We start from the raw sequence: 14733 nt of genomic DNA on the forward strand, positions 1-14733 counted from the left end.
TTGATTGGACATCATTTGGAAAGGAACATAACTGTCTATATAAGGTCCCGCAGTTGACAGTGTATGTCAGAGCAAAATCCAAGCCACCAAAAAATTACTGCAGCATTGAAGGTCCCCAAGAACACAGTGGCCTCCATCATTCTTAAATGGAAGAAGTTTGGAACCACCAAGACACTTCCTAGAGCTGGCTGCCCGAACAAACTGAGGTTGGGGCAGAAGGGCCTTGGTCTCGGAAGTGACCAAGAACCTGATGGTCACACTGACAGAGCTCCAGAGTTCCTCTGTGGCGATGGGAGAACCTTCCAGAAGGACAACCATCTCTGCAGCACCCCTTTATGGTAGAGTGGCCAGACGGAAGCCACTCCTTCCTGTATATGTACTACACTACTCTGCCAATTTCAAGTCTATATTTGTCCAAAAAAATTATAATAGTTGAGAATATTTAGGACAGTACCTCAATGAATCTGCTATCTGGAACAGCCCCCAGGGAAGGGGCAAGTGTAGGGTGAAGTTGCCCCTAGATGCTGATCTTGTGTCAGTTTAGCATTTTCCCCACTAATGCTAAAAGATAGGATTTGGGGGAGATTTGGGGGAGAGGAACCTGATCCTACACCTGTCAGGTGTGTATGTATACAACACAACATTATGATTTCAGACTATTTAAAGCCACAATCCTTGCTTTCAAAAACCACAGTAACCACTCTCAAAGACCAGAGTAACTACTCTCAAAACTCATAGTAACCACTCTGTGCTCCCAATTCCTCTGGGTGGAAAGGAAATGAGGGATAACTAGCCAGTTGCACCACTAAATGCCTTCAACCTTCCACATCTAAACCCTCTGAATCACAGAGGCGCGGCGGGCTGCCTTAATCCAAGTCATGTGTGCCCAGGGAGCAGTTGTTGTTGGGTACTAACTGGCTCAAGGGCAGAACAGCAGATTTTTTTCCTTCTAACCTTTGCCGACTCAGGGATTCGAATGAGCGATCTTTCGGTTACCGGTCAAACGCTCTTAACCGCTAGGCTACCTGCCGCCCTCTGGGTTTGTCTGCGTGTGTGAGTGTTTGTGTCTCTCTCTCTCTGGGGGTTAGATTGTAAGTAAAACAACAAATTGAGGTCTTCTGCAAGTTAAACAAAGTTCTCTATTCATAGACAGGGCTGGAATCGTCCTGAGGACATTCAGCACAGAGTACATCACCTGCAGGACGTCCATGTCCATTCTTATGTTTCAGCATGGCTACTAAATAGGTGAATGTCTCCCTGCATATATCACAGCTGTAAGGCTTCTCTCCAGTGTGAGTGCGCTTGTGTACAGCCAGTGCGTCGGTTCGGGAAAACCTCTTCCCGCACTGATCACAGGCGTGAGGCTTCTCTCCAGTATGAGTTCTCTTGTGTGCAGCCAGGTTTTGTGACCGACTGAAGCTCTTCCCACAGACCAAGCATGGGTAAGGTTTCACTCCGGTGTGTGTTCGCTGGTGAGTCACCAAAGAATTGGACTGAGAAAACCTCCTCCCACATTGATCGCAGACGTAAGGCAGCTCGCCGGTGTGCACACGCTGGTGTGTTGTTAAACCTTGGCGGAATATGAAGCTCCTGCCACAGTCGGTGCAGTGGTACGGTTTCACTCCTCGGTGTATCTTCATGTGCGTTCTGAAGTTGCTTGGATGGTTGAAGGTCTTCCCGCACAGGTCGCAGACAATGGACTTCTCTTTACTGTGTCTCTTCTGGTGTTTCTTCAGATATATCAGATGAGAGAAACAATGACCACACTCAGAACAGCGGTAAGGTCTCTCTCTTGGGTTGTGCATCAGCTGGTGAAATTTGAGACTACCTTTCGTGGCAAAACCCGCACCACATTCTGAGCAGCTGAAGGGCTTTTCTTCAATGGGCTTGTGTTTAAACTTGTGTGATTTCAGTAAATAGGCTTGAATGAACCGCATTCCGCAGACGGAACATTGGAATGGTTTTTCTTCAGTATGCATTCTCATATGGAAATTAAAGGACGCCGAAATACAAAACTTCTTCTCGCAGTAGGAGCATTGGTAAGGCCTTTCTGCGGCAGGAATGTGTGTTTGCTCGTGTGCTTTCAGAGTGGATTTCTGAGCAAAACTTTTCTTGCACTTGGAGCATTGGAATGGTTTCTCTCCTGTGTGTATCCTTTGATGGTTTTTGAAGGTTGATAAAAAACTGTAGCTCTTCCCGCAGTCAGAGCAGTGGTAAGACCTTTCTGTGGGAGGCTCATGTACCGTTTTCTCATGTATTTTTCGATAGTGGTTGTTTGCAAAACCTTTCCCACACTTGGAGCATTGGAATGGTTTATTTTCAGTGTGGGTGCTTTGATGGATTTTCAAGCCTGATAAAACACTGAAACTCTTTCCGCAGTCATAGCAGTGGTGAGGTTTCTTCCCTGCATGTCTCTGTGGTTGTTTGTGGAAGTGTTTTGATGTGGCGAGACTCCAGTCTGGGTCGTCAGCATGATGAGGTTGTTGTTGAGGCTCCCCAGAAGATCCACGGTTGCCACGTCTCTCTCCTGTGTGAAAGAGACAATCAAACAAACAGTGAATACAGTTTGTCCAAACAGAAGTGACATCATATTGAGGTATTACAGTGCCTTCTGGAAATATTCAGACCCCTTTACTTTTTCCACATTTTGTTACGGTACAGCATTTTTCTAAAATGGATTCAATAAATAAACAATCCTCTACACACAATACCCCATAATGACCAAGCGAAAGCAGGTTGACATTTTTGCACATTTATAAAAAATTTAAAAAAACATGTACCTAAGTATTCAGACCCTTCGCTATGAGACTTGAAATTGAGCTCAGGTGCATCCTGTTTCCATTGATCATCCTTGAGCTGTTTCTACAACTTGGGAGTCAACTTGTGGTAAATCCAATTGATTGAACATGATTTGGAAAGGCACACATCGGTCTACATAAGGTCCCACGGTTGACAGTGCATGTCAGAGCAAAAACCAAGCTATGAGGTCGAAGGAATTGTTCGTAGAGCTCTCGAGACAGGATTGTGTCGAGGCACAGATCTGGGAAAGGGTACCAAAAAATGGCCTCCATCATTCTTAAATAGAAGAAGTTTGGAACCACCAAGACACTTCTTAGAGCTGACCGCCCGACCAAACTGAGTAATCGGGGCAGAAGCGCCTTGGTCAGGGAGGTGACCAAGAACCCAATGGTCACTGACAGAGCTCTAGAGTTCCTCTGTGGAAATGGGAGAACATTCCAGAAGGACAACCATCTCCGCAGCACTCCTCAGTAAAAAGGCACATGACAGCTCGCTTGGAGTTTGCCAAAAGGCACCTAAAGACTCAGACCATGAGAAACAAGATTATCTGGTCTGATGAAACTCTTTGGCCTGAATGCCAAGTACCACGTCTGGAGGAAACCTGGCACCATCCCACGGTAAAGCATAGTGGTGGCAGCATCATGCTGTGGGAATGTTTTTCAGCGGCAGGGCCTGGGAGACTAGTCAGGATCGAGGCAAAGTACAGAGAGATCCTTGATGACAACCTACTCCAGAGCGCTCTGGACCTCAGACTGGGGTGAAAGTTCACCTTACAACAGGACAATGACCCTAAGCACACAGCCAAGACAATGCGGGAGTGGATTCGGGACAATTTTCTGAATGTCCTTGAGTGGCCCAGCCAGAGCCCGGACTTGGACCCAATCTAACATCTCTGGAGAGACCTGAAAATAGCTGTGCAGCAGCGCTCCCTATCCAACCTCAAGCAGAGAAGAATGGGAGAAACTCCCCATATACAGGTGTGCCAAGCTTGTAGTGTCATACCCAAGAAGACTAGAGGCTGTAATCACTGCCAAAGGTGCTTCAACAAAGTACTGAATAAAGGGTCTGAATACCTATGTAAATGTGGTTTCAAATATATATATATATATATATATATATAAATATATATATATATATAAATTAGCAAACATTTCTAATAAGTTGTTTTGCCTTGTCATTATGGGGTATTGTGTGTAGATTGATGAGGGAAAAACGATTTAATCAATTTCAGAATAAGGCTGTAACCTAACAAAATTGGAAGAAGTTGAGGGGTCTGAATACCTTCAGAAAGTATTCACACCCTTTATCTTTTCCATATTGTTTGTGTTACAGAATTCATTTACATACGATACCCCATAATGTCAACGTGGAATTATCTTGTTCTAGAGTTCTACAAATTCTACAAAGAGTTCTAGAGTTCTACAGAGTTTTAGAGTTCTACAAATTCTACAAAGAGTTCTAGAGTTCTACAGAGTTTTAGAGTTCTACAAATTCTACAAAGAGTTCTAGAGTTCTACAGAGTTTTTGAGTTCTACAAATTCATTTAAAGTGAAAAGCTTAAAATGTAAGTATTCAAACAATAAGTATTCAACCAATTTGTTATGGAAAGCCGAAATAAGTTTAGGAATAAAAATAAATAAATAATACCAGTAATTGAATATCCTTTTGAGCCTGGTGAAGTTATTAATTACACTTTGGATGGTGTATCAATACACCCAGTCACTACAAATATCAGTGGTGGAAAAAGTACCCAATTGTCATACTTGAGTAAAAGTAAAGATACCTTAATAGAAAATGACTCAAGTAAAAGTCACCCAGTAAATTACTACTTGAGTAAAAGTCAAAAAGTATTTTGTTTTAAAATATACTTAAGTATCAAGAGTAAAAGTATGAGTAATTTAAAATTCCTTATATTAAGCAAACCAGACGTCACAATGTTTTTATTTTATTTACAGATAGCCAGGGGCACACTCCAACAGTCAGACATAATTTACAAACGATGTATTAGTGTTTAGTGAGTCCATCAGATCAGAGGCAGTAGGTATGAATAGGGATGTGTAAATTGGACCATTTCCTGTCCGACTAAGCATTCAAAATGTAACAAGTACTTTTGGTTGTCAGGGAAAATGTAAGGAGTAAAAAATACATTATTTTCTTTAAGAATGTAGTGAAGTAAAAGTAAAAGTTGTCAAAAATATAAAATAGTAAAGTACAGATACCCCCCAAAACAACTAAATTAGTACATTCTAAGTATTTTTACTTAAGTACTTTACACCACTGACAAATATACAGGTGTCCTTCCTAACGCGGTTGCCGGAGAGGAAGGAAACTGCTCAGAGATTTCACCATGAGGCCAATGGTCATTTTAAAACAAAAACTTTAATGGCTGTGATAGGAGAAAACTGAGGACAGATCAACAACATTGTAGTTACTCTATAATACTAACCTAAATGACCGAGTGAAAAGAAGGGAGCGTGTACAAGGCTCTGCATCTGTCCTCGTGCTCCTAAACCTTACTGCCGCTTTTGACACCGATCACCAGATTATTTTGGAGAGATTGGAAACCCTAATTGGTCTACATGGACAAGTTCTTGCTTGGTTGTCAGAAAGATTTGTACATTTTGTTGTACCTCAAGGTTCTGTTTTAGGACCACAATTTTTTTCACTATATATTCTACTTCTTGGTGATGTCACTCGGAAACACAATGTCAACTTTCTCTGCTATGCGGACGACACACAGCTGTACATTTCGATGAAACATTTTGCAGCTTTAAATAGTAGGACTGTGCGGCTCCCATAGTCTGTTCTGGACTTAGGGACTGTGAAGAGACCTCGAGTGGCATGTCGAGGGGTATGCATGGGATGTCCGAGCTCTGTGCTACTAGTTTAAAAACAGACACCTCGGTGCATTCAGCACGTCAACAATTCTTACAAAAACAAGTAGTGATGAAGTCAATCTCTCTGAACAGTAGTCCAGGAGCCTTACCAGGAGGGGGGTGCAGTGGCAGAAATGGAGGGCAGACCGAGTCACGGTAGAGATGTAAAAAGTAGGAGACAATGGAGCAAAAGTGAGGGAGGATAGACAGAGAGATGGGGCAAAGGCAAAGAGAGAGGTAATGGAGTGATGTGAGAGGATAGACAGAGAGATGGGGCAGAGGCAGAGAGATAATGGAGTGATGTCAGAGAGATAATGGAGCGATGTCAGAGAGAGGTAATGGAGTGATGTCAGATAGAGGTAATGGAGCTATGTCAGAGAGAGTTAATGGAGTGATGTCAGAGAGTTAATGGAGTGATGTCATATAGAGAGGTAATGGAGTGATGTCAGAGAGAGAGGTAATGGAGTGATGTTAGAGAGAGAGGTAATGGAGTGATGTCAGAGAGATAATGGAGTGATGTCAGATAGAGGTAATGGAGTGATGTGAGAGAGAGAGGTAATGGAGTGATGTTAGAGAGGTAATGGAGCTATGTCAGAGAGAGGTAATGGAGTGATGTCAGATAGAGAGGTAATGGAGTGATGTTAGAGAGAGAGGTAATGGAGTGATGTCAGATAGAGGTAATGGAGTGATGTTAGAGAGAGGTAATGGAGTGATGTTAGAGAGAGAGGTAATGGAGTGGTGTTAGAGAGACAGGTAATGGAGTGATGTCAGATAGAGGTAATGGAGTTATGTTAGAGAGAGAGGTAATGGAGTGGTGTTGTCAGATGTTAGAGAGGTAATAATGTTGGAGGTAATGGATGTTAGAGAGAGAGGTAATGGAGTGATGTCAGATAGAGGTAATGGAGTTATGTTAGAGAGAGGTAATGGAGTGGTGTTAGAGAGAGAGGTAATGGAGTGATGTTAGAGAGAGAGGTAATGGAGTGGTGTCAGAGAGAGAGGTAATGGATGTCAGATGTAATGGAGTTATGTTAGAGAGAGAGGTAATGGAGTGGTGTTAGAGAGAGAGGTAATGGAGTGATGTCAGATAGAGGTAATGGAGTTATGTTAGAGAGAGAGGTAATGGAGTGGTGTTAGAGAGAGAGGTAATGGAGTGGTGTTAGAGAGAGAGGTAATGGAGTGATGTCAGATAGAGGTAATGGAGTTATGTTAGAGAGAGAGGTAATGGAGTGATGTCAGATAGAGGTAATGGAGTGATGTTAGAGAGAGAGGTAATGGAGTGATGTTAGAGAGAGAGGTAATGGAGTGGTGTTAGAGAGAGAGGTAATGGAGTGATGTCAGATAGAGGTAATGGAGTTATGTTAGAGAGAGAGGTAATGGAGTGGTGTTAGAGAGAGAGGTAATGGAGTGATGTTAGAGAGAGAGGTAATGGAGTGGTGTTAGAGCGAGAGGTAATGGAGTGGTGTCAGAGAGAGAGGTAATGGAGCGATGTTAGAGGGCAGGGGGAGTGCATTACATATCGCTGTCCTCTATGTTTTACGATTCTAAAATTAAGGCTTTAAATTAAAACCTTTGCATTTTAAGCAAGCATTTCACAGTAATACCGGTTGTATTCGGCATGTGTGAAAAAGACATTTGATTGGATTTGGTATGTCACTGTCCTCTTAACGATTCTACAATGTTACACACAAAGGTATTGATGCAACTTACAAATGTTGATATCAGAGGCACCTGGACTGCACTGTAATGTTAGAAAACAACAACTCAACTTCACAATGGAACCAAAACAAAAGGTATCCTGCTGCACTTACTTTGATGAATCTCGTCTCCTTCCTCCTCCTCATCTCCTTCCTCCTCCTCGTCTCCTCCTCCAGCAGTTCCTCTCAACCCTGGTGTTTTCCTGCAGTCGACCAGCCGCACAGACACCCTCTTCAGACCCTGCAGTAAGGCATTACCAGGAGAGGACAGAGAGGGGGACCCACTCACTCTCTTCAGACCCAGCAGTAAGGCATTACCAGGAGAGGACAGAGAGGGGGACCCACTCACTCTCTTCAGACCCAGCAGTAAGGCATTACCAGGAGAGGACAGAGAGGGGGACCCACTCACTCTATTCAGACCCAGCAGTAAGGCATTACCAGGAGAGGACAGAGAGGGGGACCCACTCACTCTCTTCAGACCCTGCAGTAAGGCATTACCAGGAGAGGACAGAGAGGGGGACCCACTCACTCTCTTCTCCCTCTGCTCTGGTGTGTGTCTCTCTGGTGCTGGTTCTGCCTCCAGGCCTTTGCTCGGCAACAAATCCCTGTCCTCCTCATCCCATTCTTCATCGCAGTCTGCAGCGTTGTCATCAAAGGATTGGCTGGGACTCATGGGTTCCCCCTCCAGCCCTTTGCTAGGTAACCAATCCATGTCCTTCTGGTTCTCGTCTTCATCACAGTCTACAGCATCATCATCAATGGATTGGCTGGGACTCAAAGGTGCACCGATACCCTCCTCCTGTATCTTCCTGATGTCCTCTTTCAGTTGGAGTAACCAAGACATTCCCTGCTCCTCCGATTCCATTGAATCTGCATTTTCCCAAAGTTCCTCCAGGATTTTACGGCACAATGAGTGATGGTGATTCTTTCCTTGAACATCAGAGCCATCCTTGCCACCTATTCCACTGCGTTCACACAGGCAGCGTAAATTGTCGTTGGTTAAAGTGTATAAACTCTGTTCCATTTCATCCATCAATGTTTCCCTCTTTCCACTCATATTGTCCTGCTCACGTGGCAACAACAGAAATGAAGTCAATGTCAAGACTGATATAGTTCAGTTAGATGACCTGTAATGAAAGTAAAATGAAAGATTAGAACACATTAGTGCTGACCCCATTTAGTCGACTGGTCCATTGTTTGGCTGTTGGTCAACAGAGATTTCTTTAGTTGAGCAGTAGCAAAAAATATATAATAATCATGGTGTAAGACACCTTTCTGATTGGCTCCTGTCTGAGTGGACTGATCCATTGTGGAGGCCGTGGGGATGGTACAGTCCATCCGTCTAAGACATGTGCTACTGTAATTGTATATAGCTATATTGTCAGAACAACACTAACAAAAAATGTATATATTTTAAAACAAATGCGGTCGCTCTCCGCGGTTCTGAATCACATCAGTGCGCTGTTGAATTGGCGCCTTTTCCTAGACCATGTTGCTATGTGCATAATAGAAAAGTTAACCAGCATTTTGGTGTGATGTTAGAGAGAGAGGTAATGGAGTGATGTTAGAGAGAGAGGTATTGTAGTGATGTTAGAGAGAGAGGTAATGCAGTGATGTTAGAGAGAGAGATAATGGAGTGATGTTAGAGAGAGGTAATGGAGTGATGTTAGAGAGAGAGGTAATGGAGCGACGTTAGAGAGAGAGGTAATGTAGTGATGTTAGAGAGAGAGGTAATATAGTGATGTTAGAGAGAGGTAATGGAGTGATGTTAGAGAGACAGGTAATGGAGTGATGTTAGAGAGACAGGTAATGGAGTGATGTTAGAGAGACAGGTAATGGAGTGATGTTAGAGAGAGGTAATGTAGTGATGTTAGAGAGAGAGGTAATGGAGTGATGTTAGAGAGACAGGTAATGGAGTGATGTTAGAGAGAGAGATAATGGAGTGATGTTAGAGAGAGAGGTAATGGAGTGATGTTAGAGAGACAGGTAATGGAGTGATGTTAGAGAAAGAGGTAATGGAGTTATGTTAGAGAGAGAGGTAATGGAGTGATGTTAGAGAGAGAGGTAATGGAGTGATGTTAGAGAGACAGGTAATGGAGTGATGTTAGAGAGAGAGGTAATGGAGTGATGTTAGAGAGAGGTAATATAGTGATGTTAGAGAGACAGGTAATGGAGTGATGTTAGAGAGAGGTAATGGAGTGATGTTAGAGAGAGGTAATGGAGTGATGTTATAGAGAGAGGTAACGGAGTGATGTTAGAGAGACAGGTAATGGAGTGATGTTAGAGAGACAGGTAATGGAGTGATGTTAGAGAGAGAGGTATTGGAGTGATGTTAGAGAGAGAGGTAATGGAGTGATGTTAGAGAGAGAGGTAATGGAGTGATGTTAGAGACAGGTAATGGAGTGATGTTAGAGAGAGGTAATGTAGTGATGTTAGAGAGAGGTAATGTATGGATGTTATATAGAGAGGTAATGGAGTGATGTTAGAGAGACAGGTAATGGAGTGATGTTAGAGAGACAGGTAATGGAATGATGTTAGAGAGAGAGGTAATGTAGTGATGTTAGAGAGAGAGGTAATGGAGTGATGTTAGAGACAGGTAATGGAGTGATGTTAGAGAGACAGGTAATGGAGTGATGTTAGAGAGAGGTAATGGAGTGATGTTATAGAGAGAGGTAATGGAGTGATGTTAGAGAGAGGTAATGGAGTGATGTTAGAGAGAGAGGTAATATAGTGATGTTATAGAGAGAGGTAATGGAGTGATGTTATAGAGAGAGGTAATGGAGTGATGTTAGAGAGACAGGTAATGGAGTGATGTTAGAGAGAGAGGTAATATAGTGATGTTAGAGAGAGAGGTAATATAGTGATGTTATAGAGAGAGGTAATGGAGTGATGTTATAGAGAGAGGTAATGGAGTGATGTTAGAGAGAGAGGTAATGGAGCGATGTTATAGAGAGAGGTAATGGAGTGATGTTATAGAGAGAGGTAATGGAGTGATGTTATAGAGAGAGGTAATGGAGTGATGTTTAAAGAGAGAGGTAACGGAGTGATGTTAGAGAGGTAATGGAGTGATGTTAGAGAGAGAGGTAATGGAGTGATGTTAGAGAGAGAGGTAATATAGTGATGTTAGAGAGAGGTAATGGAGTGATGTTATAGAGAGAGGTAATGGAGTGATGTTAGAGAGAGAGGTAATGGAGTGATGTTAGAGAGAGAGGTAATGGAGTGATGTTAGAGAGAGAGGTAATGGAGCAATGTTAGAGAGAGAGGTAATGGAGTGATGTTAGAGAGAGAGGTAATGTAGTGATGTTAGAGAGAGAGGTAATGGAGTGATGTTACAGAGAGAGGTAATGGAGTGATGTTACAGAGAGAGGTAATGGAGTGATGTTAGAGAGAGAGGTAATGGAGTGATGTTATAGAGAGAGGTAATGTAGTGATGTTATAGAGAGAGGTAATGGAGTGATGTTATAGAGAGAGGTAATGGAGTGATGTTAGAGAGAGGTAATGTAGTGATGTTATAGAGAGAGGTAATATAGTGATGTTAGAGAGAGGTAATGGAGTGATGTTAGAGAGAGAGGTGTTGAGAACAATGCGGTGGAGTTGGGAGACGAGAAAACAGCAGTTTCCTTGTTAATGGTCTAAGGAAAGTGAGGAAACCCCATCTTCATTAGGTCTATAATCAACAGCCTAACTGTTAAATGTGCCTTTATACATCATCCATATACTGTACCAATCAAAACGTTTGGACACACCTCCTCATTCAACAGTTTCTTTATTTTTACTATTTTCTACACTGTAGAATAATAGTAAAGATATCAACACTATGTAATAACACATATGGAATTATGTAGTAACCCCCAAAAAAGTGTTAAACAAATCAAAATAGATGTAATATTTGAGATTCTTCAAAGTAGCCACCCATTACCTCATGAAACTGGTTGAGAGAATGTCAATAGTGTGCAAAGCTGTCATCAAGGCAGTCACCTGGAATGCATTTCAATTTTTTTAATAACCTTTATTTAACTAGGCAAGTCAGTTAAGAACAAATTCTTATTTACAATGACGGCCTAGGAACAGTGGGTTAACTGCCTGTTCATTGGGCAGAACAACAGAACGACCCTGTCAGCTCGTGGGTTTGAACTTGCAACCTTCCGGTTACTAGTCCAACGCTCTAACCACTAGGCTACCCTGCCTAGTGTGCCTTGTTAAAAGTTCATTTGTGGAATTTCTTTCCTTCTTAATGCGTTTAAGCCAATCTGTTCTGCTGTGACAAGGTAGGGGTGGTATACAGAAGATTTGGTGAAAGACCAAGTCTATATAATGGCAAGAAAAGCTCAAATAAGCAAAGAGAAATGACAGTCCATCATTTCTTTAAGACATGAAGGTCAGTCAATCCCGGAAAATGTCAAGAACTTTGAAAGTTTCTTCAAGTGCCGTCGCAAAAACCATGAAGCGCTATGATGAAACTGGCTCTCATGAGGACCACCACAGGAAAGGAAGACCCAGAGTTACCTCTGCTGCAGAGGATAAGTTCATTAGAGTTACCAGCCTCAGAAATTGCAGCCCAAATAAATGCTTCACAGAGTTCAAGTGACAGACACATCTCAACATTAACTTTTCAGAGGAGACCGTGTGAATCAGGCCTTCATGGTTGAATTGCTGCAAAGAAACCACTACTAAAGGACACCAATAATAAGAAGAGACTTGCTTGGGCCAAGAAACACGAGCAATGAACATTAGACCGGTAGAAATCTGTCCTTTGGTCTGATGAGTCCAAATTTGAAATATTTTGTTGTAGTTGCAACCGCTGTGTCTTTGCTGCTATTTACTCTGTTTCAGCTGACTGTGCAATCCACTGTCTCATCAGCCCAGCCAGGCAGTTTATAAACTTGATCCACTACAAAAAGCATCTAGACATCATCTCACATTTCTTTTAGACTAACATCTAGTTTTCAACAGCAGAGATTTGTATAAACCCTGCTGTCTGTCTCTCTGACATTTGCAACATTGTTTCAATATGTTGCAATGTGTAGGGAGTCTGGAGGAGACAGACATGTAGCTTTTCTCAGCCAGTCGAAATCATGAATCAGCTGATATCATTTTTATGGATATATACAAAGAAAAGTCCATTTAAAAAAAAGGTACAACAAAGCCAGTTTTTGGAGGATGTATTGGCATGATTTGCCAGCCCTCGATGACACCTGTGCCAATATATCCTCCAAACACCGACTTCTCTGGCATTATCACTTAATTAGTTACAAGTCTTTGGATATACTCTGGTCATTATTTAAACTAGCTACCAAGTAACGAACCTGGCTGACATTTCCTCAATGTGTTTTTAAACGGATGGCTTTATTGGTGTTAAAATAGAGAAAGTATGTTATTTGGAGCACAGGGCTGATGATGTCATGCAGGGGCTGTCGTTTTGTGTTTACGACAAGTATGATGTCGGACGACAATAGAACGTTCATGATGTTGCTACGGTAATGGTCTACACAGACATGTCGATAGACGGACTGTAGTAAACCAGCTTTTATGCTTTTGGCAGATTTCATAACATAGCGTTCAACAATGTAATGTGTTATGATTGGTGTTTATATATTGGAGAGTTGAGACCAAATCACGGACGCTGGACAGAGTGGATTTCAGTTGTAACAAAAGACAGTTTTAATGAGTCAAAGATATCTGGCCCGCAGTTTTACGTGCACGGATCTAGTTCATATAACTCGGCAAGGAGTCAGGTGAAAAAGAGGCCTTATACAAAGGTTACATTCATTTTTATACATAGAATAAAGTAGGTGGAGTCTTGTCGTTTTGGTCTTCTGACTGGTCACAAAGGGTTGGAGGCGGGCCTTGCTCTAGCCAGAGCGGGCCCCATTGGTGCATAGCAGAGTCGTGTTCTCTGAGCTCCCTGACCTGGACTGAGTGAGATGTGTGTTTATACAAGGAGACATTTGTGTATCAGGAAATCTGACACAGGAGAGCAGAGGGGGTCAGTTTTATGGCTGGGTGTATGTGTTCTTGCGATGGAATGTCTTTGTTTCCTGGGGTCGGGAGACAACAAAGCTGAGGGGATAGTGTTAGGGGGGTAGTTTTATTGCTGGCTGTGTGAGCTAGTTCCTGTTTTAACAGGGGTAGGTAAGATGACTTGAGTCAGGCGGTTTGGCTTGGCGCTGTATAATATATGAGCTATGTGTATGAATGTTTACATATATATACATATATGACAAATGTCGACATGAAAATGAAAGTTATTCGGTTCAACGTAAAAGTTTAAATAGAGAATGTTCCAATCTTCTAAAGTTACTTGGATAGTTATCTACGTTAGCTAGCAACGTTAAACACAACTTTTCGGGTGTTTGTCGCCACCTCACACATCGGGAATTAAGTTATTATCAAATGAAAGCCCTGAATATTAGCTAATCGTACAAGGGGTTAATAATGTGGTGTACAAAAACATAAACTCGGCTCTAGTATGACTGTGACCGTAATCTTTGCTACCTACCTGATTCAGGTGAAAGGCTACAGTAGCTAGCTAGCACGTTTCTGTCCACGTGGGAAAGAAGTAACGTTATGTCTCCTGACGTTCGTTTGATGTTCCTTCGACAACGTTGTTCTAATGTCAGTTTCCCGTTGGAGTTTGAAAGTAAAGTAGAATATCCAGCTATGCTTGAAGACTTATCTAGATGACTAACTCTTCCTTGTCTAATGTTACTTCCAACTTCATCACACACAAACCAGAGCAGTCGAGTACCGATAGCTATAACCATGATTAAAAGCTTCTACTTCGGGTTTTATGACGAACTACATGCAAAAATGTGTGTTTTTGCCACAAACTAGATGAAAATAAATATCCCAAAATTGATATGGATAAAATCATACTGACTACCCAAAAATCACTAATCAACATGCATTTTTATGTTAAAATCAATAAATCGGATCATTCCTCCTATATGGTTCCTTTTGGACGTCATAGAATATATATATATATGTGTGTGTGTGTGTGTGTGTGTGTGTGTTATCTGAAAAAGGACGTTTGACTTTCAGAAAAACATATTGGTCAAGCTCAGACACTTTTTTATATTTATTTTATTTTTTACTTATCAGGTACATAATCTTAACAGGCTGGACATCTGGAGCCCAAATTAGCCCTAGCACTGTGAGTAAGCAAGATTGAGCTGCACTGTTTGACGTGACTGTAAATTAGCCGAAGTTGGCTAGCTAGCAAGCAAGGTATAAGAACCTTTCCAGCCAGTATGGCAAAAGAACATTCACACCAACCTCAAATCTCAAAATCACTATGCTTTTAGTCAGTTATCAACTCTGAAGATACATCAGCTATCTCACACGGGAGAGAAGCATTTCCACTG

At 42.0% G+C, this 14733-nt stretch overlaps 1 protein-coding gene across 1 annotated transcript; it reads right to left on the minus strand.

Moving 5' to 3' along the window:
• Positions 1 to 257: 257 nt before the first annotated feature.
• LOC121844330 (zinc finger protein 2 homolog) lies at positions 258 to 14113 on the minus strand. Its single transcript, XM_042314321.1, has 3 exons — positions 13869 to 14113; positions 7484 to 8496; positions 258 to 2527 (listed from the first exon to the last, which is right to left on the minus strand). Exons 2-3 carry the CDS (start codon positions 8424 to 8426, stop codon positions 1140 to 1142), a joined length of 2331 nt encoding a protein of 776 aa, XP_042170255.1. The 5' UTR covers positions 8427 to 8496; positions 13869 to 14113; the 3' UTR covers positions 258 to 1139.
• Between the last annotated feature and the right edge of the window lie 620 nt (positions 14114 to 14733).

Source organism: Oncorhynchus tshawytscha, unplaced genomic scaffold (assembly GCF_018296145.1).
Source record: "Oncorhynchus tshawytscha isolate Ot180627B unplaced genomic scaffold, Otsh_v2.0 Un_contig_10867_pilon_pilon, whole genome shotgun sequence".
Classification (NCBI taxonomy): Eukaryota; Metazoa; Chordata; class Actinopteri; order Salmoniformes; family Salmonidae; genus Oncorhynchus; species Oncorhynchus tshawytscha.